Below are 26,335 nucleotides of genomic sequence, written 5' to 3'. Positions count from 1 at the left end.
TTTTCATGCGTTTGACAACAATTGCTCACAAAAATTGCGCCCGCCGAAGCGGACGAACCGCCTGTATATATAGAGCAGACATTTCGTACCTAGTATAGCACTTTTATTAATTACTATTAGTTCAGCTTCGGAAGACACTGTGTTATCATGCCTCCTCAATGCTGTCCGCTGGAATAACGGCAACACTAGGAGTAATGCCGAACTTTGTTTTTTACCATTTGAAAAGCACTCACTTACAGGAAAAGTAAAAGAAAAGCTTATGAATCCTCTACAGTCATCGTGTATATAAGCCAGAGACGCATCGCACACTGTCATCTTCGTCCGTCGTGTTTCTCGTCTCTGTGGCATGTGTTTGTGCTGTTAAGACTCAACGTGTACCACCAACTGGCCGCGAAAAGATTACTTTCCTATAGTGGACAATTTCGGCCGACTGATATGCCAGAAGAGAAAACTTTGGCGCTGCGTATGTGGTAACAGTGGTATTTATACGAGCCCATAGTTTTTACAATCCACCAGAAAGGGTGTACCAAGGTGATGCAAGGGTTACGTAGCTCAGACATACATAACCCGTCCCCAACACACACCTTCACTTCTAGCGCAGTCGCTTGATAGATCGGCAGCCATCCCAACGAAGTTGTACCCAAGAGCGAGAGATGTATTCGGAGATTAAACCAGGGCTGCAATGATTAGGATGTGATAAACTGTCTATGGCATTATTCGGCATTGTGATTGCTACTTCGTTTGCCTTCTGATGTGTCCATAAGATTACATTATTCACGGATGACATCGGGATAAAATAATAATCTTAATCATTATCGTAACGCATGTAAGCGCATCATCACCAAATACGCACGCATTTTAAGAAGAAAGGTTGCTAATCGCACTAGCGTCACTAATCATCTTAAAAATGTGAATGTGTCGCTATTATTTGGTTTTTTTTATTATTATACGTTGTTTAGGAGATGTTAGCGCTTTTATATAGATAGCACCGGTTACTCCTTTAACGGGTAACAGAATTCGTGAAAATTACTGCAGTGAAAAGAAAATACATAAAAGTGCTGGGAGAGATCGTGTAAGTCCATTCATGTAGCGACACGAAAAACAACACAAAATACGGTCCAGTCCCATAACACTATAGTTCCCATAAAATAAAGAAGATATTTATTGTTGAATGTCAAGAAGGAGGAGCCTGCTACTCCACACGGGGGAAAAGGGAAAGAAAGAGGGAGGTATATATGATGATAGGTGAGTATGGTATGGCACGGTGAGTCACTCTGTTTTGCGTGGGGACAGGACACGCGCGGAGGTCTTTATGCCGTAGCACATGCTCTAAAGACGAGCATCTAAACCTGTCTCGCTCAGAAATCCTAGGAGGCACTTTAAACTCCGTTGGGCGTGGTCTGCATGTTCCCAAGAACCCAATAGCCTCTCCTTCGAAAAGGGTCGGGAGTCCGGACGATCTACGACGCACTTATGTCACTGTCTTTCGGTCGCGTATTGAGGGCACACGCACAGGATGTGGTGAATAGTCTTTGACGTGTGACACACACTGCACTTAGGGTTTTGCTCCTGCCCGACCTTGCAAAAGTACCATCGTGTATATGCAACAGACAACCGCAATCTATGTAGCAGTGTTTCCTAGTCTCTTCTTAGCCAGAATAGAAGCCGAAAAGTATGACCAGAGTCAAGTCTGTAAAGGCGCTCTTGGCGATTATCAGGGTCATCCCATAATCGTGTCAATCCGGACATACCGTTGCATTGCAATGGATTCCCAGTCACTGTGGCACAGCTGGAAACGAGCAAGTTGACGCAGAAGCAAAAAAATCACACCATCTCCCGCTAACGGGGACCATGAGGCGATGCGAAGCAGCGTTTCGGCATGTCGAGCCCGCGTTTCAGAGGGGGAGTGGAGAGGGGGAGTAGAGGGGAAAGGAGAAAGGGTGAAAGGGGAGGAGGGGTGGAGAGGGGTGAGAGGGAGTGGAGAGGCGAGGAGGTGTGTGGAGAGGGTTTGCGCATGCGCAGTAAGGGTGGTCACGCCGCACACCACCACCACCACCACCGGATTGAACTCCGCCATAAGATGCTTCGCATCTAAAATTCGGCAGATCCCACGTACAGTGGGAATCGATGTTATGCGAATCTTGCGCAGGCAGGTGACTGTGTCGCAATTTTTCACATTGAGCGAAACGTTACGGAATGACGCTAGAAACGTGCAAATGGCATAGGCGCGCACATACTTTGAAGAGGTCGCACATGTATTATATAAGCAGTTGTTTACAGTTGCTTAACGACGCCAACAGCAACATATTTGTTACCAACACCAAACGCAGTAAGCCTATATGTAGGGCTTATATTCTTCAATACTGGATAGCGCGAATTCGAATAGGACAATGAAGGATCACAGGACAGGCGCTACTCGCAACTAAGCTTTATTCAGAAAAGCTTCCCTAGATAAATACACAGCCGAGTGGCACGCGCAGGCGCACTGCATGTACGTTACAGTCGCAGTTGCAGTTGTTAGAACTGCGTTGCAGCTGTTATGCTTATTCTAATTAGTTATGGCGGAGAACGTACGCACGTTTCACGAACCCGTGTGTATATATAGAAGGGGTTCTTGGCAGTTCTTGAATAAGGTCATCATCACCGTGATCAGTGAGCACCAGCAGCTGTACAGGACTTGTTATCGGATCCATTCGTGATCGCGGCTATGAATGGTCTAAGCGTAGTTAAGTGCTAGGTATAGTAGAGCTAGTGGAAACTGTGGATGGCTTTTACGAAGAAACGATCTATGATGCCTTCTGTCTTGGACGTGGCACCGAGGTCTTGTGATGCCCTGTCCACATCCAAGCCGGCTTTCATGCCGTCTAAGAACCAGGCGTTGTTGGGTTTCGATAAATCAATGGTGAAGACACCGGTAATCATGAGGGACATGGTCCTCTCGGCAGAGTTATGTAGGAATCATTAACCCCGGTTTTTGCATAATCCACGTGGCCGACGTTGTGGACCATGTGGACGAGTGGATGGTAGCCCAGCGTCTTCCAGGGTTGCTCTGCTAAATTTCTTGCGTCGTCCACTGTGGCGTAGTGGTTACGGTGCTCGACTGCTGACCCGAAGGTCGCGGGTTCGATCCCGTCCGCGGCGGTCGCATTTCGATGGAGCCGAAATGCTAGAGGCTCGAGTACTGTGCGATGTCAGTGCAGGTTAAGGAATAACAGACGGTTGAAATTTCCGGAGCCCTTCACTATGGCGTCTCTCATAATAATATCATGGTTATGGGGCGTAAAACACCAACAATTACTACGATTATCACTTTCCTTCCGTGTCAATGTGTATGTTCGCGGTTACTGCGTTGAATGAGACTGTTATCACCTGTGGCACATACCCACGTAACATGAACTCTCAGTCAGTCAGTCAGTCAGTCAACAAACTTTATTAAGGTCCAAAGGAACTACAAACTCGTAGTTGCGGGCCACGCCCACGTTGGGACCGGAAACTCTGGTATGCTGGTATGTGCCACACGTGACTGAGAGAAAGGGTTTCTTGACGTACGCGCCAGCTATTTTGAGTTATTGAGGTCATCGCTAGTGAATCGTGTTCGTCATACATTGATCGTCTTAGAAGAGAAAATTGAGCGAGTTGGTATTGATTCATACTTAGGGCTGTGGATCCCTTAGGATCCCTTAGGGTTGTCCCTTTTTGTGAGCGCTGCACAGCCCTAAGTATGTATTGATCGTCTGCTGTGCCAATTTTGGTATATTACAAGTTATGGAGACGACCAGGAGAGCGCCCAGACGTAGGCGGATAGATAGATAGATAGATAGATAGATAGATAGATAGATATGATAGATAGATAGATAGATAGATAGATAGATAGATAGATAGATAGAAGTAGATAGATAGATAGATAGAGAGATAGATAGATAGATAGATAGATAGATAGATAGATAGATAGATAGATAGATAGATAGATAGATAGATAGATAGATAGATACGTACATAGAAACGCCCAAAGTGCCTGAGGTTCGCTAAGAAATGCTTTGCATTTAAAACGGCGGCGAAGTTATATCAATTCACTTTTCCCATAAAACGAAGTCATACGAGCACCGTGTATGCTGAAGATAATACACAGCGGCCAGTCACGTAACAACGCTGAAATGGGCAAAGTCCAGTCACAGGGACACGGAACAAGTTTGCGCATGTAGCGACATTATTATTTTTCGCAGGTCACTAGTGCAATAGAAGTAAGCACCTACGTGAAGTACTCCTCGGCGGGAGTGGTGTAGTTGGCCCTGAGGTCGACGGCGAGTGCTCTGTCCGTGTCGTCGGTGGCGTTCGCGTCGCGGCCCTCGACGCCGTCGTCCAGGGGCGACGAGCTCTCGTTGGCCGGCAGCCGGAGAAGGCGCTGTCCGTAAGCCAGCTCGAGGCAGTGGTCCGTGTTCCACGAGTTGTTGCAGTTGGTCCACGGCAGCTCGGAGGTGAACGACGCCACCAGGTAGTATAGCGCCCAGGCGATGATCACGTTGTAGTAGAAGTCCACGTAGAAGGCAATCATCACCACCGTGTAACCCACGCCTGCACTCCGACAACAGACAGACAAACAGAAAAATTTTATTAGCAAGTGTGTTTGGACCCCCCAGGTCCCTGGACCACTGCGTGGTCCCACGTCACGTCCACACGGTCATGCCTCTCACTGCGATGACATAGGCAGCCCGAACATGTGCTGATGACGAGAAAGGAATTAATGTGCGCGATAAACAGCCGCGCGTTCATTCCTGGTCCGAATTGCTTTCTCTGTGTCACTGAAACGTTGAGCCGATCGTGCGCTGCCCGAGTATACGCGGCTTTCATTCGTACATTCTAAGCTTTGCCTCCAGGTCTACACTATAATTTACGTGGAGTATGACGTTCCTGGGAGGCACGCTGTGCCATACACGCCGTTTTCGTTACGCTCGTGCTTAGTTACTAAAAGGTTACCGTGGTGTAGCGGAGTTGGCACGGCGCTTTTAGCTCATTATGAAAGAAGTTGGTGTGCAGACACGGACACAAGAGATCAGAACAACACAAACGCCGACTAAAAACTGAAAGAGCGCGCTGCGGTGAAAAAGAAAGCAGAAACAAAAAAACTTACCTGCGCATGTGCAACCATGTAGCGCTACCTGTCAATCCGGAACGCGTGGTATGTCTACGCGAGAGACCGCTAATAAGTCATTTCATGTATTTCATTTCTTCTTTATGCAAGTTGGTTCACGGATGGCTCACGCATGCACTTTGCCGCTACTATCGATATGCCAGGCCTCTACCATCAGACGTGTGTCTTCATTCGTGTGCTTGTACAACACTGCACATTCATCGGATTGTGGTGCACGTGCCTTTACACTCTCGACAATGTAAGATAGATTAGATAGTGAGCCTCCGGTTAACAACCTCCCATGCTCCAGTAATCTCCGATTAACACAGCGGCCCGTTTGCCCTATGTGGAAGCGGCCGCAGCTAAAAGACACTGTATATATACTGCACCTATGTAGCAATCAGTAAATTTCAAAACAGTGAGTTGTAGGAACAGTTCAGAGCGTCTTTCCTGTCCTGCGCACTTCCTTCTCAACCGCTTCTGCGCTCCCGTACGCAAGATGCAGTAGGTTTACGCAACAAATGTCAGTCCGTTTTTTGACTTGTTCACTCCTTCGCTGCACGGAGGCGAAGCTTATTGGCAACGTTATTGGCATTACCTACTTGTCACTTTTTTTAGCCTGTGAGACAAGAAATTAATGCAAGGAACACCTAAGGCACGTTTGTTTCTAACGCTTTCTAGCACAAAAAAAAAAAAAACGATTTTCAGTCGTTCTTACCTTTAGCTCTATGCATGTTCCGACTTAATAAGCCTGCGGCATTTCCTCCTCAAAGGCGGATGCACACAAGCCTGCACCAATTGGCGTGCACTACAGACTGACGTCACTGCCGAGTACATGAGCGGGACTATTTCTTAAGTCACGGAGGCGATCGGCTGCCGCGCTTGGTTCATCTAGGCGGAGCCTCTCCGGTCTTCTCAAGTTGTATCCAACAATACAGGGCCGTAACTAAGGGGGGGTTGAGGGGGTTCTGACACCCGCCGAAATTTCTCCATTCTTTAACTTTTCGGGTGATAGTCAAGTATTTTCATGCCTTCGCAGCGAGCACGAGTTGCCAAAGTTGGCCGTTCAACACACAACCACCCCCGAAAAAAATTCCTGGGTACGGCTTTGCAACTATAGACAACTGCAGTCGATAGGCGCCGTGGGGTCCGTTGGCGATAATAAAATTAAGCTTTATCGGCAACACTTATCGGTTCAACTGTGGCAGGGGCGTAGCCAGAAATTTTTTTCGGGGGGGGGGGGGGTTCAACCATACTTTATGTATGTTCGTGCGTGCGTTTGTATGTGTGCGTGTATATATACGCAAGCAAAACTGAAAAATTTCGGGGGGGTTTGAACCCCCCCAACACCCCCCCCCCCTTGGCTACGCCCCTGAACTGTGGGTATACAAACGAAAATACCCAAACTGCGCAGGATCGGACACTCGTGAAGCCTTCGTTTGGTCGCCCCTAGTCACGGACCGCGATGTGCACCACCCGATACAGGGGCGTAGCCAAGGGGTGGGGGGTGGGGGGGTGGGGGGGGGGGATCGCCCCCCCCGAAATTTCTCACTTTTGCTTGCGTATATATACACGCACACATACAAACGCACGCACGAACATACATAAAGTATGGTTGAACCCCCCCCCCCCCCCGAAAAAATTTCTGGCTACGCCCTGACCCGATAGCAGGTCGCCACCACCGAGTTGCAGGAAGCTTCAGTTCAACTCGTGTAAGGTTAACGCGGGGAAAAAAAAGAAGGAATGGAAAAATTTCAACCTGGAACCAGTGAGCGGTTGCGTAACAGCGCTCCTTGAGAAGCCCGTCATAAGGATTACGCCTCCATTGTGAAACCGAGTTATCGATGAAAAAGTGGACTCAGCGAGGAAGAGACGAAGAAGCGCCAATAATGACGCCGGTCACTCTCGCCATTGTTCGCTCGATCGGCGAGAAGAAAGAGTCCTCTTGGGAGGCAAAATAATTATAAACCTGCAGTGCCAACAAGAAGGTTCTACTCAAAGGTGCCTCTAAGGGCGATGATCTTCCGACCTAACGTCAGCCGACGGATTATAGGGGGTAGAGGATCGCCGGAAATTCATTTTCTGCGCCGCCCTGGAGCCCGCATTAGTGACGCGCCGAGGACTCCTATGTTTCCCCTCCGCGGGGCGCTCCCGTCGCGGGAGGCGAGAGTAGCCCTGTGTAGCTTCGCTCGGGTCCCATCTTGGTTCCTTTGAATTGGCAGTTCATCAATGTATGTAGGACTGCAGTGGTGAAGAAGCGCCCCCTCCTCCCCGCATCGCGCGATGAATAACGGCTTCTTTCTGTCCGCAAAAAGCGCGTGTCTGAGCATGATCGGCAAATAGACCTCATTTAAAGAATACACAGAAAAGTACACTGGCCAAAGATGCTGACATAAATGCATGTGAATGCCTGACGAAGTGTCGAGGCCCTGGTGTTGTTCTAAAGATAGTTGGCGCCACACTCGGATATAAGAGAGGGAAACGAAATACGTGCAGAAAATGTAAAGCAGTTGTTCAGGGATCCATTGAAGACGTGCAAGAACTGAGCAGACATCGCGTGCGTGGTAAACTGCTTCCTGACGCGAACATTCAGGTAAGTCCTCACAAAAAAGCGTCTACTTCACCATCAATCGAAACTGTTGCGTTTCTTTATGCGTAAGTGCACTTCATCCATACAATTTTTTTTTTCTCTCAAATTGCTGGTTCTCAATAAGGTTTATTCCTCCACCTGGAGGGATAAGCTGAGTTACAGCCTTCCTGAATGAATCATTTGACAAATGTCATTCGACAGAAAGTAAGAAGTACCGCACTTTGCAGCTCTAAGTCATAAACGTCAGGAACGAGAGAATAGCAAAAAATGACTTCGTTGGCCGCTATATATCAGCACCAGTAGCGTAGCCAGAAATTTTTTTCGGGGGAGATCAACCATACCTACTTTATGTATGTTCGTGGCCGCGGCGGCTGCATTTTCGATGGAGGCGAAAATGTTTGAGGCCCGTGTACTTGATTTAGGTTCACGTCAAAGAACCCCAGGTGGCCAAATATTCCGGAGCCCTCCACTACGGCGTCCCTCATAATCATATCGTGGTATCGGGACGTTAAACCTCTACTATTATTATCTATGTTCATGCGTGCGTTTGTATGTGCATGCACCTGTATATTTACACATGCAAAATTGAAAATTTCCGGCGGGGGGCGGGGGCATTGAACCCCCCCTCCCCCCAGCCGCTGCCCCCCGCGCCCGGCTACGCCAGTGACCAGCACCCCCATGTCAAAGAGCATAATAGGCTTTCCGTCCATCTATACTGCCCTATTGTTAATGTAAGCAAATTTATTTAAATATTATGGCAGAATAGTGCAAAATACGGGACTGCTAGTGGACACACAGAACACAGCGCTGAGTATCAACTATTTTGTTGTTATTATTATTATTGAAAAGGCAGAGCATGTAGAGGCAGGTGAGCAATAAAAAAAAAAAGAGAAAAAAAGGGCACGAACGCTATCAAGTGACTTGGCTGGCCGGCATTACTATAAATTGCGATGAAGATTAACGGTTGAAAGGATGCAGTGAAAAGCAGATTTCATGAAACGGTAGTCAAAGGCAAAAAATCTGCCTATATCTATAGCTCTGCCTTTTCAATTAAAAAAACGAAAGAAAGAAAGAAACAGTTGATAGCGCTGTATTTTGTGCGTTTCACTGTCCCGTATTTCGCGCAGTTCTGCCGTAATGTTCGTGAAGGAACTAGCCCACCTAAGAACCCTCGGTGATTTAAATAGACGACCGAGACGTGCACCTTTGAAGAGGGGCACCAGCCTTCCCCAGCAGGTGATGGCGCCCTTGCGGTGGTACTGGCCGAGGGCAAGCTCCATGAAGAAGAGCGGAATGCCGCCCACCGCCAGCATGATCAGGTACGGCACCAAGAACGCGCCTGCGAGGAGGAAGAGGAGTCATTCAGCTGTTTGTCCGAATATGAAAGTCGTTTAATAGCTTTGGTTATGTTCGTACGTATGTACACCTGACTTTCAATGTATTGGCCGGGCTCATTAATCGCTGACATAGTTCGCTTGACACAATCAGCCAAATAGTAGTTAGCACGGACGGCGATTTACAGCAATAAAACTAAGAAAACAATATTGTTGTTACACCCTAAACTAGTGATATTTCCGCATATTCTTCAGCGCACATTTTGTATAACCTTCAGCGTCTTTGCGTAGGACGCAAAAGTATGATTATTGGCAGTTGCCTGCCTGTAAGACCCCGTACTAAGGCGTCTGCCGTTTAGAGGTCGTTCTGAATCCGCCTCCTTGGTCATGGGAGGCGCAGATTACCCTTTCTCAGGACTAGGTTATAAATATACGCGCGAACTGAATAATGCGAGTGGAAATGCTTGAAAGTCATGTACCTATAGATTTAGGCGCAGGTTATAGAACACCAGATGGTCGAAATTCCCGGAGCCCACGGCGTCCCTCATAATCATATCGTGGTTTTGAGACGTACAGCCCCAACAATTATTATTTGAAACACCCGGAAGCACGTCTACGCCATTCTTGCGAACTTGCTCGACTGCTGCACGAGATTCCGTGGATGACCCAGCATAAAGGCGCGTCCCGACAGCCGCGTCCATCATCTAATCAGCGGTGACCGGCGCTGCCTTGCATGCCGTGGGTTGTGCTTGTCGCACTGCTGCGCCTCAGATCCTGACAAAAAATTATAATAATAACTTAGAAGATGCTGCCGCAGCTGCTTTCACTGTGGCACATGTATATATTATCGCAATATACATAAGTGTTAGAATAGCTGCCGCTTATAGAAGATTTGGTTTTTCCGTAGTTCTTAATGAACTAACCCCAAGAACTTCAAGACAGCCACTAACAGGTTTATCGGTTATGGCCCCTCCTTTCTGTATTCGGGCAAAAAAGAGTACGAAAATAAATTAAATAACAAACAACGACCGCAAATGAGTGAAAATCAAATCACGATTCGTGGTTGCTCTCCTAAAATTATATAGCGAGCAGAAGCGTAGCCAGAAATTTTTTTCGAGGGGGGAGGGGGAGGGAGAGGGGTTCAACCATACTTTATGTATGCTCGGGCGTGCGTTTGTATGTGTACGTGTGTATATACACACATGCAAATTGAAAATTTTCCGGTGGGGGGGGGGGGTGAACATCTCCAGCCCCTCCCTCATCCCCCCCCCCCCCATGGCTACGCCGCCAGTGGTTGCTAGGTCTGAAACTTCGTAGGGCCCATTGCCAATATTAGTCATAATTAAACTAGCCAAGGTGGCCATCCTAGATTTGTCAGACATGAATACATCGTGCGATGTGTTTGTTACACTTTCTCCAATGTATCGTTTATGGTGAGACCAATACGCTCCCGGGTGGCGCGGTAGACTACAGTGCCTTCCCTCTCGTTATTTGTTTCCTGCCTCGTGTGCTGCTTCCAACATTTGCGCCAAGCACTCGTGCTACTCTCATGCGCGCCTATATTTGAACAGATGCGTGTCCGTGAAAGCCCTAACGATCTGCGAGACGTCTCGCGTAGCGTGTCATCCGGTGGCCCATTGGCAACCACGGTGCATTCGCAAAGCACATCACTAGTTATCCAAATCACTGCTCGGCTATGCTTGTGGAATTAATAGATTGAAGGCCTCCCTGGTGGTTTAACCCGCCGAGAGGGGGTTACGTTGCGGAGACTTCGTGTCGGGGTTGCGCTTACCCGATCTGTGACCACCCTTTGGGCGCAACATTACCGCAACCAATCGCGCCCATTTTGTGACACCCCAATACACAATGTGACTGCCACACACTTGTTGGCGGCTTGCACAGGCCGACAACTGAGCCGTCTTCGCCACCTCCGTGCAACGGGCCTCAGGCCTGGCCTCGACCGCTGGATCCGTGGGCCTTAACGTCGTTCCCTATTAGACTTTATAGACGAAGCAAATTTGCATGTGTATTTTTGATACCATCAATTACTATGCCTAAGGGCAGGTTTTCGAAATAAAAAAAAAAGAATTATACTATACTAAGTCTCAGAAATGTAGCTGGCCACCAAGTTCCATTTATCCGCCTGTTTTACGCTTGATGCAGTTTGTTTACTATCCAATGACGATGAAGACGCTAGTCAATGGGTCGCCTGTCGTGACCTGAAATCGCGGTTCCATCTCTAACGAGCATGGTTTACGAAGGACGGCTAATTATACGCCCGTTAAAGGTTCATTCAGAATAACCTGCAGGGCGTCAAGCTGATATGTAAAACAATATAATCGAGGAGGAACATTAAACGCACGCAGAACACTTGCGGCAGTGCAAAGCATGACGAATTGAACAGTGCGCGCAGTAAAAGCATGCATCATTGGTGGCCGATGCATGCTTCGGCATGACAAGGAAAACATTTAGGAAAACTCGGGCAGCAGCGGTAGCGGTTGGCGTGGGTGGATCCCGTCTAAATGCAAGCCTGATATTCTTACAGATGATCATCGCTTGACGTTTTCGCGCTGCCGGATCAAATTGCATCGCAACAAACCGCTGCCACCACGGATTGTCGAGACACGTGACCCTTACCGAGACACGTGACATTACGACTGACGGAGCCTACAAAAGGATCGGCATTCGGCCAACGGACTCACTCGGGCAGCAGCGGTAGCGGTTGGCGTGGGTGGATCCCGTCTAAATGCAAGCCTGATATTCTTACAGATGATCATCGCTTGACGTTTTCGCGCTGCCGGATCAAATTGCATCGCAACAAACCGCTGCCACCACGGATTGTCGAGACACGTGACCCTTACCGAGACACGTGACATTACGACTGACGGAGCCTACAAAAGGATCGGCATTCGGCCAACGGACTCACTCGGGCAGCAGCGGTAGCGGTTGGCGTGGGTGGATCCCGTCTAATGCAAGCCTGATATTCTTACAGATGATCATCGCTTGACGTTTTCGCGCTGCCGGATCAAATTGCATCGCAACAAACCGCTGCCACCACGGATTGTCGAGACACGTGACCCTTACCGAGACACGTGACATTACGACTGACGGAGCCTACAAAAGGATCGGCATTCGGCCAACGGACTCACTCGGGCAGCAGCGGTAGCGGTTGGCGTGGGTGGATCCCGTCTAAATGCAAGCCTGATATTCTTACAGGTTAGTGCAAATTGTCTGCAATATTGTATTGGACTCTTATTTATCACTCACCACTTCCGCTGCTGCTGCTGCTGCCCTGAACACTGTTTAAATTGTCTTCACATGTGTATCATTTCCTTCGAGCAAAAATGTCTGCAAAGGCTTGTTCCTTTTGTAAAACAGCGTTTAGTGATGATGATGTGGTCATGCGATGTGTTGACTGCAGCGGTGACTTTCACATCGGAAAATGTAGCGGCATCACAGCTAGGTCGTTTAAGATGATGAAAGATGCGACTAAGAAGTCACTTAGATGTCCTACATGTAAGATTGCTCTAGGGAACACTGACACAGCAGGCCAATCTGTGAACCTTCAAACTGAGCTTGCTGAAATAAACAAAAAGCTGTCGCAAATGCAAGCGCTAGAAGCAAAGTTAGATAAACTGATGTGCTTGCAAGAAACTGTGCAGAACATTGAAAGGTCAGTGCAGCATTTGTCTGATACTTACGATCACCTAAATGACGCTGTAAATAAGCAGGAACAAGGTATCGATGAATTACGCCGTCGAATGGAGGCTGTTGAACAGTCACGAGACGTGACAGTGCTTTCAAAGTTAAAAGAACAAGTGGACGCTCTAGAACAGTACAGCCGCAGACAGAACATGGAAATTCATGGTTTGTCTCAACGAGAAGGAGAGAACCTGTTAACAGAAATAAATAAGATTGCCGCGCAGCTTGACTTGCCGTCACTATCTGAAAAAGATATTGACGGAATGCACCGTCTGCGTGCAAAAGAGGGTAGGGATCCTGTCGTTCTTGTCCGTTTTGCCACAAGAACATTAAAACTGCGTGGTTCGAAAAGAAGAAAAATCTCAGGAGCAAAACACAGGGTATTAAATTCTTTGATAACCTGACTCCTACGAACAAGCGGTTACTATGGCTTGCAAAGAACAGGGCACGGGAATTGAACTATCAATTCGTTTGGAGTTCACAGGGAAGTATCTTTGTGCGCAAGCAGCCGAATGCTCGCGCAATAAGGCTGGCCACGGAAAGTGACTTAGAAAAAATCGTCTAAGATTAAAACACACCGCCAACTTCCACAAATATGGAATCCTATCAGAGTGTTGCATCTTTTAACGACTTGGTAGCGAAGAATAGCTGTTTTCGTGAAAAAGGGCTTAAACTGTTCCATGTGAATGCGCAAAGTTTAAGAAATAAGCAAGTTGACATGGAGACATACCTATCGCAACTAAATTGTTACTTTGATTTCCTAGCTTTTTCAGAGACATGGTACGCGGCTGAGCATGACGTCATACATTTCACGGGTTACAAACACATTTCAGTTTATCGTTCTAGAAAGCGAGGCGGTGGCGTCTCCCTGTATGCTCGCGAATGCCATGGTTGCGAAATCTTGCCTGAATTTACTTGTGTGACCGATGATTTTGAATGTGTTGCTGTAGTTTCTCGAAACATTCTGATTGTTGCTGTCTACCGCCCACCGCAAGGTGCCCTAACAGGACTACTTCATTATATGGATTCAGTGCTTGAACTTGCTAACATGAAGAAATTCCATTCGATTATTGTTGGTGACTTCAATGTTGACTTACTTTCAAAAAATAATGAAAGTATCCAACTTATTGAAACTATGTTAGCAAATAGTTGTGAAAGCCTTATAGAACTTCCTACGCGGATAACTCCGAATTCAAGAACATTGATTGATTTATGTTTTACTTCTTTCCCCAAAAACGAAACATGTTCTGGTGTGCTAAGCTCTGGCATAAGTGATCATTTGCCGATATTTGCTGCGTTACCATTCTGTATGCGCATTGATAGAAATCACAACTTCAAGCGCGTCATAAATAGTCGAAATATACAGCTATTTCAAACGTTACTTTCCAATGCAAATTGGTCTGATGTTTATGCTGAAGGAAATCCCTCAGCATCGTATGATCTGTTTGTGTCCAAAGTGAAAGAAATATACAATGTAGCATTTCCTTTCTCCCCTGTGGTCCGGCATAAAAGAGCTAGAAAGGAATGGGTAAATCATGAACTATATAAACGCATTCAGCACAGAGACAAATTATTCAGTTACTTCTTAAAGACCAGAGACCCCCAAATATTTCAAGAATTCAAACAAGTCCGGAACAAACTCAACAGTGATCTGAAGAAAGCAAAATCTGAATACTACACGCGTAAATTTGAAACTTCCATGAATGATGGTCGTAAATGTGGAACATATACCGCGAGCTAATAGGTTCCTCTTCACAAAATGTTCCGTCAGAGATTGTTGTAAATGATGTTAAGTTTTGTGGTAATGATGCAGCTGATCTCTTCAATAATCATTTTATTAATGCTGGTGCTCCAACCTCTATATCGGGTATTTCCCATAATCGAAATTATGAAAGCTACATCGGTAATCATGTCAGCGAGACAATATTTCTTACGCCTACATCTGAAAGTGAGATTTCTTCCGTTATTAACTCCTTGAGTAACAAGTCAGCCGCTGGAGAGGATGGCATCAAAGCTCAACCTATTAAAGCAGTTGCTCACATAATATGCGGTCCATTGGAACATATTTGCAACAGTATACTTTCCACTGGAATTTTTCCTGAAAAAATGAAGGTAGCTCGTGTTGCAGTAATCTTTAAGGGTGGGAATCACAACGACTTAAACAACTACAGACCGATTTCGGTACTGCCATTATTTTCAAAAGTAGCTGAGCGTATTATATATAAGCGCCTTAATAGCTTTCTACTGGATAAGCGTATTATTTCGGATAAACAATATGGCTTTCAAAAGAACAAGTCAGCCGAAATGGCATTATTAACAATCAGAGATACAATTATAAATAATATTGAAGAAAAAAAACTGACCATTGGTATATTTTTAGACTTTCGAAAAGCCTTCGACTCTATAAAGCATGAAATATTGCTTAACAAGCTCCACGTGTATGGCCTTCGCGGCACAGCCTTAGAACTTATGAATAGTTACCTTAATTCTCGATTGCAGTATACTTCCCTGCAGGATTACAGTTCACAGAAAAGCTCGATTAAATATGGGGTACCACAGGGTTCAATTTTAGGGCCACTATTGTTTATCGTGTATATAAATGATATAGTACACATTCCACTCACAGATGAAATGATCATGTACGCGGATGACACTAATGTGTTTTTTTCCGGTATTGACCTTCACGAACTAGAAGTTACTGCAAATTCTTGGTTAAAAGAACTTCACCAATGGCTATATGTAAATCAGCTTAACCTAAACGCGAAGAAAACAAAGTTTACGGTTTTTTGTTCCAAGAATAAAGAAATAAGGTACGATGTAAAACTTTTTTATTGTGGATCGCAACTAGAGCATGTGACAAGCCATTCTTTTCTAGGTGTTATATTTCATAAACATTTAAGCTGGTCAGAGCACATAAATAAGGTCCGCACCAAGGTTGCACGCTCTGTAGGTTTACTACGACGAATCCGATGCTATGTGCCTGTCAAGCTCGTCAGACAATTGTACTTTTCACTTGTACATTCGCACCTTAGCTACGGCTTATTAGTATGGGGGAACGGAAACAAAACCGACATAGAAAAACTGGCAGTATTACAACGTCGAGCTGTTCGTTTGCTTAACTCTTCAAATGAATACATAGGGTCTTCTGAATTAATGATGCGCTACAATATCCTTAACATTAGAAACTCTTACAGAGCAAAGATTTGCATTCGGCTATTTAAAGAAGTTTCCAGCAACTTTGAGACATTTTCAAATCGGTACCTCAGTCGAGACACAGGATACAGTTTACGCCACACATCAGTAGTAATAAAGAAGGCCAGGACAAACTATGGTATGCAAACCATTGAGTATGAAACTATGTGTTTATGTAATATGTATCCTAATGTTGTTGAAATAGCCAGAAATTGTAAAACAATTCATGAATTTAAACATCTAATAATGAACATGTTTCTTGCTTCGGAACTGGATGTGTTGTATAAATGTTAATATGTTTGGTTACTGCATTAGTAATGGTACTAAGCGCTACTGTTAGCGAGCATTACTGGTCACTGCATTATTCATTATGTTCTTGTTGTTATTACTGCATTAGTGATTATGTTCTGCTACTATGTCATTACTGTCATTATGTTATTACTGTAAATAGTGATCGTGTTCTTATTGTATTAGTGATTATGTTCTTGTTCATTGATCACGTTCTAGAGAAATTGGAACTTTCGACTCCGCTGTCTCTGCTGCCCCAGCGAGGTAAGGCCTAGTCAGGGGGTTTAAGTCCTCCTTTTGCCTTGCCTCGCGGGCAAACGCTGTATGTGTTATGCCCAAATAAAGTTTACTTACTTTACTTAAAAAAAAAAAAAAAAAAAAATCCAGCATGAGGAGAGGAAATTGCCTTTGGCAGGACACTGTGTTGGGCAAATCGGTGCGTAACTTAACAAGTTAAAGAGGCACAACGCAAAACAAAAAAAAGGAAAAGAGAGCTCTTGCTTCTTTTCTTTTTCCATAAAAGAGCGGGAGAAAGACTTTATTGGGAAAACAGAAATTTTTGCGGGCGCGTATATAACCACTGGCATGCTACTCTGTATAGGGATGGTGAATGGAATTAACAGATTCAAAAGGAGGGGGGAAATTGTAAAAACAAAAAAGAAAGAATATTACGAATATGTAAGGCGCAAGCGAACCTGATGCTAATATTTACAACTGGGATGTCAGGTAAGTTTAGGGTTTTCTATATGAAATAGTGAAAATATTTAAAGCTCTCCGACTAAGACAATTTTGGAGAGGTAATTGTTTTAGAGTTATTTTTCTTTAAGTTTTTACATTCGCCACTTTACCGGCTTCACAGCTGCTCCGCAGAACGAAGTTATAGCGAAACGATGTAATTGAGCGTGCACGATTGCAGTGCGTGTGATGGAAACAGGAGAGCGCAACTTCGGCGCACGACGCGAACAACGCAACGTCCGCAATCAAACACTTCAGTGAACCCCCTCGAATTCGCGTTACCAGCTGAATGAACCAACGGTTACGCGACAGGGTGCCTACATACACCTTTCTGGTTGTACCATGCAGCGAATCGACGTCGCCGGCTCCCATCCACTGCGCCCTTTCGCCCGCGTATGTTAGCAACTCCTGCATCCCCGTGTAATCTAATTCCTCGCCTTCTGATGGCACGTGCTTGTATCGGGACAAAAGCTTCCGCTTTTCGTGCACTAAATACTCGGTTACCTCATTTGCATGGCCCGTTCGTCGTCACGTTCTTTGCGGCTTTCGAACCATGCCAGAAAATACGAGGTATTACAAACGTTCATAATTTAGTATCCTCATTTGCCTTATTTATGTCATATTTATTTATTTATTTATTTATTTATTTATTTATTTATTTATTTATTTATTTATTTGCTTTGACATACTGCAGCCCAATTGGGCTATTATCACAGGAATATGTTTTATACATTTTGTATACAACAGAGCATAAGCCACTCAACACTGCAAGGGAAAAGACAAAGAAAAAAAAAACAAGCATACAACAATTCTTAAGAAACAGAGTGAATCTATACATTCATGCAAGAAACCTTCTAAAGGCAAGCATTTAGTTGTACCGGGCAATAAATTCCATTTTTCAACAGGGCGAGGAAAAGAAGCTGAACTTAAATAGGATAGCGCGTGGTTGAAACGGTGTGAGGTTAAGTTTGTGGCTACTCCTAGTGGGTTTCAGCTTAGCGGGGGACAGATATTCGTTAGTCGATGGGTAGCGTGGAGCGTTAACGAGAATATGCAACCATTTCAGGCCCATTCGAGATTGCGCCGCTCCTACAGGGGTATCAACGTGAAAGGAGGGTGAGCAAGTTCAGTCGAGACGGCGGAAAATGAGACAGATGTTCTTTTTTTTAAACAGATTTTATTGCGTTAATGTTCGATACCTTATAAGGGTTCCACATGAGGCAGGCATATTCGAGAGGGGTGCTGAAGTACCACATACCCACTTTTCCTATTCAGTGACGCAATCATTCTTCGCAGGATCGAAATTGCGATGTCACATTATGCAGTCGCACATGCGCACTTGCAAAGACCGACGCAAATGTCTTACTAGGCAGAGAATGGAGTAACAGCTTCGGCTGTAAGCGTGACGTCAATCGTGAGAATTCTGATGACCAATAAAGAGAAGACCAGAACAGTTTAAAAAAATAGCGTTTGCGCTACGGACATGGGCCACTTGAACAGAATAGCCAAAGACGCGTATACAGTCAAAAACCTCAAACCGACACACGAGGCTAGCCGTAATTCCGTGCAGCAGTTGATGGGAGCGTGAGTTGTGCCTAGAATAACAGAGAGCTGAGCTAGTTGGCACGTATTCATGCTAAAAGACTGGGCGTGCAAACACGGACACAAGAGAGAAGACACCACAAACGCGACCAACAACTGAAAACACGCACAGCAGCGGAAACGACGGTAGGCACAAAAATTTACCCGCGCATGGCAAGAGTCGATGTCTGTCAATCCGGCACGCGTGGGGGTATACGTGAAAAAACTGTTCAGGCATTTGATTTCTTCTTTATGCAAGTAAATCGACGGTTATGCATGCGCTACCACTACTATTGATATGCAAATAATAAATAAATAAATATAAAACCTGGGATTTAACCTCCCAAAACCACGATGTGATTATGAGGGACGCCGTAGTGGAGGGCTCCGGGAATTTCGTCCACCTGAGGTTCTTTAACGTGCACCTAAATCTAAGTACACGGGCCTCAAAACATTTTCGCCTCCATCGAAAATGCAGCCGCCGCGGCCGCATCGATATGCCAGGTCTCAGCCATTAGAAGCGTTTCTTCATTCTTGTGCCTGCACAAAACTGCGCATTCATCGAATTTTGACGTACATTTACCCTCTCGACAATGTAAAGATAGATTAGACGGTGAGCCTCCTGTCAGCGATCTCTTTCGTATTTTTTAACTTGATTTATGCCATTTAGCAAACGCTAATCGGGGAGGAGTCCTGCGTGAAGACTGCTCAAGCTGACTAGCAAAAGAAGTTTGGCTCAGCAACAATTCCAAACTGTGGCTCGTCAGCCGCATCGGGAGATGATCCACAATTTGTAGCGTGAGTGCGGGAGCTCGTGTCGGGTATAGTTCGTCACTCGTCTCGTCCCTATGTTGTGTAGCCGTCGAGCTCGCACGGCTGTCACCAAGTTGACAGCCGAAAACGGACGCAGCTGCGAGAGAAGAACGCTTATTTTCCGGCAGCACCAAAGCTGCGCCTTCGTCGAAAACATCCAATGAACTTCGCTGCCCTGTCACGAGCAACACTTGTGAGCCACGAAGCTTTCGACATCGCGCTATCGCTTGAGGTGACATTTTCTGCCATCTATATTTCCATCAGCACTCACGACAGCAGATGATGAATTGCTGAATAGCTTTTTTTATTATTTATTCGCATGCTTAACCGAAAGGGATAAGAGCCTGGCATGCTTCTCGACATGTAAGTGGGGACTCACGAAACAACACGCGCACATAAAGCGCATCACGCTGGCACAAAGACTTGGACGACGCTTAAGCTTCGCCTTCAAGAGCCCCGTTCGCATCGCCTTCTATTTCGCTTGCCACGATTCGTTCCTCGTTGGACGGCTCAATCGTGCCGCGAGCTAAGGTAAATATGCGCGTGCAACATCGGCCGTTTTAAACTCTTCCAGAATGCCTACTGCAAATGAAGTTTCCAAGTGCCCTCTTCGCCACAGTTCTTCCTCTTGCGAATTAGCTAATACCCCCTATACCCGTCCGCAAGGCAATACCCTCACGCAGCTGCACACTTTGTTGATGCTGTGGCTGACGATGATCAATTATGCCTGAACGTTTTGTAATGGATGGGCCACATCCACACGTTGCACAATTCACGTGTAGTGTAACGCCTGGTGCGACGCTTCTGCCGCGCAATATCACGTGTTTAATGCGACTCCTCGCACCGCATGAAAAAGATTTTCTTTCGAAGGAGTTGCAAACGCTGGCGTGGCTCTGTTGTAGAACACCTGATCACAGCCACGCAGAATGCCTGGGTTCGATTTCATGAAGGTGAAATGCTAAATTGCCCTTGTACTGTGCGATGTCAGTGCACGTTAAAGAACACCAGATGGTCAAAATTTCCGGAGCCCTCCACTACGGCGTGCCTCATAATCATATCTTGGTTTTGGCACGTAAAACCCCAGATATGATAATCACGGGTTCGATTCCGGCTCGTACCCATAATTTTCATTCTTTGCATCCATTGCTATCTTTCGCTCAAAACCAACGGCGCCGACGGCGACACCAGAATTTCTGCGACGCGGGCTCTTTAACGCTATCGCGTTAAAATATTCAACGCAGAAATTTGGGCTAGTTGGTGGGTGTAGGACTTGCGCATCTCAGCAAGCGCAACGGAACAAACACAGAAGAGACACGTACAGAGGACGGGCGCTAGACATCAACTGGACGTGAAACGATGGAAATGTACAAACATGCGCAGAACCCACAAAGAGGTGCAGACGGCGCTGCTAACGCAAACACCTGCAATCGTGCTTCAGATAAGCTGTTTCTTTCGCATTGAAAGCCAGTGAAGGTGTACTCAGACATGCTTCTATACTGATGCAGCATGCCTAATAGAATTCGCGAGCTAGCTGAGCAGCAAAACTGCGCAAGATTCGGGTGCTCATAAAGTCAGGTATGCAGAAACACCTGCGGCAGTGATCAGCCAAATGCCAAATGTCCACCAACGCATAGCACCAAATCATCATAACGATATCTCTCTCGCATCTAGAAGGATATAGGTGGCGGTGATGTGGGCTCAAGCAATCGTGAACAGTGCTCAGTGACGAATCGCAGGGACGTAGCTAGAAATTTTTTTCGCGAGGGGGGGGGGGGGGCACCACCTTGATCTGAAGTGGGGGCCGGGCAGGCAGATATGGTCGAGTGTCATTTTGTGCTCTGTGTGCCATGGCAAAAAAAATTTCGGGGGGGGGGGGGCACACCGTGCCCGTGCCCCCCCCCCCGAAATCTTTTTTGCCATGGCACACGCCACTGACGAATCGCAAAAGCAAAATAGCGTAATACACGCAGGCCGGATACGGCTTACAAAGAGTCCCGAGTGATGATCCTCCACCATGTGCTCGGCTAACGTTATCTGTTCACGCACAAAAAGCAACCATGTACAAAGACCACGTATACACATAGCAAGCATCATTTTGCACGCGTCTCGTTCATAATTATTCTTTCGTGTTCGTGCGTTTTAGTAACATAACCAACGCAATTACACGCATATATATTCCGTTGAATTGCTTGTCGGCCTCAGGCTCCAATGTGTTGGTATGTGGACGGTCGCGCCGTCCCGAATTGCGCGAAATTTTCCTCTCCCACCACACAGGATCTTCCCGGTATACCCCATGAAATACGCTTGGCCGTCCCCTGTCTCGTTAAAACACTGTCGCTCCCAAAGCTCCCGTTATCTTAGCACGCTCGTGCACAAAAGGAATGAAACAGGAGAGCGAGGAGGGAGGTCAACCAGTTTAGAATAACCGGTATGCTAGCCTGCATACCGCATAAAGGGATGGGGGAACTTGAAAGTTAGTAAAGCGAGAGAGACAGCACACACACACAACGTCAGGGCCCGTCAGTCTTGTGCGGCATCACTATCAGTCTACAGCAGCGCGTGAAAGTCTGTTGAACTTAAACATTTGAGCAACACCTTTATTGCCTGCATCCTCGATTACTCTTCAGGATGACATTCCAGGATGGTTGCTGTCGACGTCGGTCTGTGGTCAAGGCGAGCTAGAGCGATTGCGAGTGATTGTCTCTGCCTAGCGTAGCGAAGAAAGTCGCATAAATATACGATTAAAGTGCAGTAGCGCGCGAACCGCGAGAGACCAAATATCGTGGAAAGCTGCGCCAGCTTCTTTCGAGTGTATAGTTTCGGTTAACTCACATTCCGCCGTAAGAAATTCGCGGACCGCGGGACACGACCAAACGTTGCGTTCTTAACACTTTGTGAGAACGTATCCAGCAAAACCGTAATGCCGCATCCGAATGTTAGGCTTCGTGCCCAGGTTGCGAAAATATTCAGCTTTCTTTATCAGATACCGCGGGGTGCAAGCCTTGCCGCAAACGCATGAGGCTGAATGCGTTTCCGTAGCAGCAATACGGCCGGCTCTTCGCGAGGAACTGTTGCGTCGAGCGTGCGTGAAACTCTCACCAGGTCCTATGTTCTCCTGAACGAGGAAAAAAAAAAACTTTCCACGCATGCTAAGGTTCGCGGTTTTGAGGGAAGACATATTTATGATATAAGGTCAGCTGTTTGCCGTGAACCGTTCCTGTGGCTTTGTTTCTTTGTATAGTGGCTTCTGTGCAGTTTCCTTGAGAAAACGTGCTCGATTCCCGGCCACAGTGGTCACATTTCCATGGGGGCGAAATGCAAAAACACCCGCGTACTGGAATTTAGATGCACGTTCAAAAAATCTAAATTCATAGCCGACTAATTAGCTAACATTCACTAATTAACGTTTCATTTATTTATATTAGGGTAGGTATTGCCTTTGACGAATCGTAGTCGGTGAGTTTGCAAGCATTGAAATCTGGAGTTTGCGCAGATTTGAAGATACGAGTCATATCATACTTGCGGTAAACGTATACGTGTTGCTGTTCCAGCCACTTCTCGTTTTTTTAACAAAACATCGTTTTATGAACTGAAACATGAAAGTAACGAAAGTTACTGGACAATACCCGTATTGCGTCGCCCACATTGGGAATGAATATCTCAAAATGGGTGCTCATATGAAAATCCGTTCAAAGAGGATACAACTCGTGCGCTCGCCTGCCACAAGTCGTTAGTCTCAGTATGTACCAATCGCTAATTAACTAAAGAGTAATTAGTGAACACTGTTAATTACTCTATTATGAATATGAATTGCTTGCACTAGCAATATCTGTTTCATGAAATAACCGAGCTAAAGGATCACAATTATGATGTTTGACAAAGTTGATGGATTTGCTAAACACCCAGCCGAACACTAAACGATCAAAGTGCCCTCCAGTGTACGGTGTCTCTCGGAGTGTTGCACTGGGACATCAACAGTCAGTCAGTTGCTTCGTGAAGACACTCACGCATTGCAGCGTAAACACTGTTATAGCCATAATACTGGTTCACGCGCGAATATTTATAATTCCCCGTACGTCATCGTGCTTAATCCTACGCATAATTATTTTTAATCACCTAAAAGGCGCGTACAGAAAAAAAATTCAACACTATTTTATTTGGTTACCCCTCTCTACACGTTTTGAGCGCACAATTTCTCTATGGACGCCGGTGCATTTTTCCTATAGAGCCGTATGTGCAAACTGCGTTTGTGCAGCGATCGGTATATAAGATGAAGATGAGTGCGGACAAATAATCTTTCCTGTAAAAGTATTCTGTTCACGTACCGACTGTCCGTACTGTGTTATACATCTGCCATAATTTGTGACAACACACACACACACACACACATACATACATACATATATATATATATATATATATATATATATATATATATATATATATATATATATATATATATATATATATATATATATATATATATATATATATATATATATATATATATATATACACACACTGCATTCCGTCGTTATGGTGTGCGCAGAGACGAGTTGCCGTGCACCTAAGGGCGTCGTCCTTTCCTATTTCAGTTAAAAGAGGATTCAGGAAGGTCATCGCGCAATGTTCCTATGCATTTCCGATCACGAGGCCTTGTTAGGGTATAGAAACGATCCAAGCCCACATCAGAATTTCGATTACAACATGAGTTTACAGGGCTAAGCGAAAATAGCAAAATGGTAAAAGTCTATAAAATGTCAGTTAATCTTTCTGCATAAGCCAAGGTTTGCATCCACCGTTTATAAATGGCACGCATGAGCAGTGCTGAGAAACGCATGCCAAGGTGGGAGTTGCGTCCCACGCGAACAGTAAGAGTCGTTAACGGCGTATTGCCTCCGTTTCAGCGCCTTCTTTGAAGCAGGCGTTGATGAGGTATTGCAACGCGTCATGCAACGCGCTATGCTCAGGACATGCAGCCTTCTTTTGTTTCGTCACAGAACAGACTGACTTCAACGAGGTTCTGCGCAATTATAACCCCATTAAGATATTCGCGCATGAAGTAAATATCAGTTCGGGCAGCCGACGTGAACATGCGCAATGCAGTGAAACGCAGCTCGATTTAACGTGGACGGCAATGTCGCCCACCTATTTTAGGGCAGGGCCTGACTTTCTTTTTGCCTGATACCATTCATCACAAAGCAGCAAATAAATCAAGTACATGGGACCTGTTTGCTCTTGATGTAGTTTATACTATAGTTATTCAATAGCAGATTAGCTTCGCATCTGAACCCGCCACGGTGGTCTATAGTGGTTACGGTGCTCGACTGCTGACCCGAAGGTCGTGGGATCGAATTTTCGCATTTTCGATGGAGGCGAAAATGCTTGAGGCCCGTGTACTTAGATTTAGGTGCACGTTAAAGAACCCCAGGTGGTCGAAATTTCCGGAGCCCTCCACTACGGCGTCCCTCATAATCATATTGTGGCTTTGGGACGTTAAACGCCAACTATTATTATTGTTAGCTTCGCATCTTTCTAGAGAGACAGAGAGGAAACATGGAAACCTTTCGACATTTGCAAGTAACATAAAGCAGCGCTGTTATTTCACTTATAAATTATCATATGCTTTCTATTTTCTCAAAAACCAAATGAGATAACTACCAGCGATAGTTAGATTGCAATTTCAATAATAGCGTATCCGGGTACGCCTCGCTACCTGCCGGTGTTTTCAGGTTCGATGTATGCCTCTCCTGTGAGAGCCACTCACCTCCACCGTAGGCGTAGCAGAGGTACGGGAAGCGCCACACATTGGACAGGTCCACGGCAAATCCAATCACGGACAGGAGGAAGTCGGCCTTCTTGCCCCATACTTCTCTGTCGCCGGACTTCCGGCCCAAACTGTCCGTCGACGCATCCTTGGGGGCGTCGGAGTGGGGAGTCAAGCAGACTTCCGTCATGGCCTGAGAGTTGACGGCCGATGAGGAATGTTGCTCGTGCCGGTCGGAAGAAGCGGCGTTGCAGCCACCTTCGTTGACCAACGAAGTCCTGGGCTCGCCCGCCAGAGGCGAGTTTTCGTCTGTTTCCGCCATGTAAAATGAAGCGGCGTGTCTCTTGTAGCGAAGACTCGAGAGCACGTATACTTCGCGATGGGTGGACACACCTGTTGCTTAAATCAAGGCCCCGAGTCCTTCACCGCAAAAAAAGAAAAAGCTCAGCTTGCGTGAGGTCTCAATGCGTTTTCCGAGTCGACTTGCCAGTTGCCGCCCTTTTTATCCACTACTTTTCGTGCTACTCGCTATAATTTCAAATCGCCTGCTCGACGATCCCAGCAGACGACGCGGCCGCACCGCTGAGCAGACGACGCGAGTGCGCTCTCTGCTTCGCGTCGAAGAGACGCTCGCAGAGCACGTGATTCGGGTCGGCCAATGGCGTCGCGCGGGTGTCGTCATCTCTGACCAATAGGCGAGGGAATTTCCCGAAAGAGAAGAGAAAACCGAGGGAAAGAAAGTTCGGCCGCCTCGAAGCTTTTTCGCTCAACTCTCGAGCGCCTTCGCCTGGTTCGAAAAAGTAGCGCCGGAGACCAATAAAGCAGTGCAGTACGCGCGGTTCGCGCTCTGGCAGAAACCGCGGGGTGCGACGAGGACTCCCGGGCGGTTGATGGATTTTTGCGGAGAAAAGTGGTGTGTGCAGTTTCAAGAACGCCAGTCAGGCACTGGGAGAGCCGACCTTTTTTTTTTCTTTGCCTGATCGGACACCTGTTGATGCCGACTATATTTTCCCTTCTCCGCGATACGGGAAAAAGAGGTCAGAGCTGGTCCTGGCCATCGCTGCGCAACAGGTATATTTACGCTCTGTAAGGCCCGCGCTTGTATGTGGCAGCGCTTAATTGTCCCGTCTGAAAAGCCATCAAATGGGACTGGGTTGACGGCGACGCTTGCTGACGAGCACAAGTGTTTCTGCCATCTGTTCGCG

At 46.2% G+C, this 26,335-nt stretch overlaps 1 protein-coding gene across 1 annotated transcript in view; it reads right to left on the bottom strand.

Annotated features, from left to right (window-relative positions):
• The window catches only part of LOC119389420 (sodium-dependent dopamine transporter), a 125,067-nt gene extending 99,528 nt beyond the window's left edge, over window positions 1-25,539 (bottom strand). Inside the window, exons 1-3 of the mRNA XM_037656661.2 lie at window positions 25,131-25,539; window positions 8,923-9,057; window positions 4,254-4,572 (exon numbers count right to left, since the gene is read on the bottom strand). Coding sequence (XP_037512589.1) covers window positions 4,254-4,572; window positions 8,923-9,057; window positions 25,131-25,452 — 776 coding nt within the window. The 5' untranslated portion in view covers window positions 25,453-25,539. The remainder of the gene's footprint in view (window positions 1-4,253; window positions 4,573-8,922; window positions 9,058-25,130) is intronic.
• Window positions 25,540-26,335: the final 796 nt, after the last annotated feature.

The sequence above is a fragment of the Rhipicephalus sanguineus genome, chromosome 4 (genome assembly GCF_013339695.2).
Source record: "Rhipicephalus sanguineus isolate Rsan-2018 chromosome 4, BIME_Rsan_1.4, whole genome shotgun sequence".
Lineage (NCBI taxonomy): Eukaryota > Metazoa > Arthropoda > Arachnida > Ixodida > Ixodidae > Rhipicephalus > Rhipicephalus sanguineus.
Note: the sequence above shows the minus strand (reverse complement) of the source record. Positions and strands in the feature narration are given on the sequence as shown.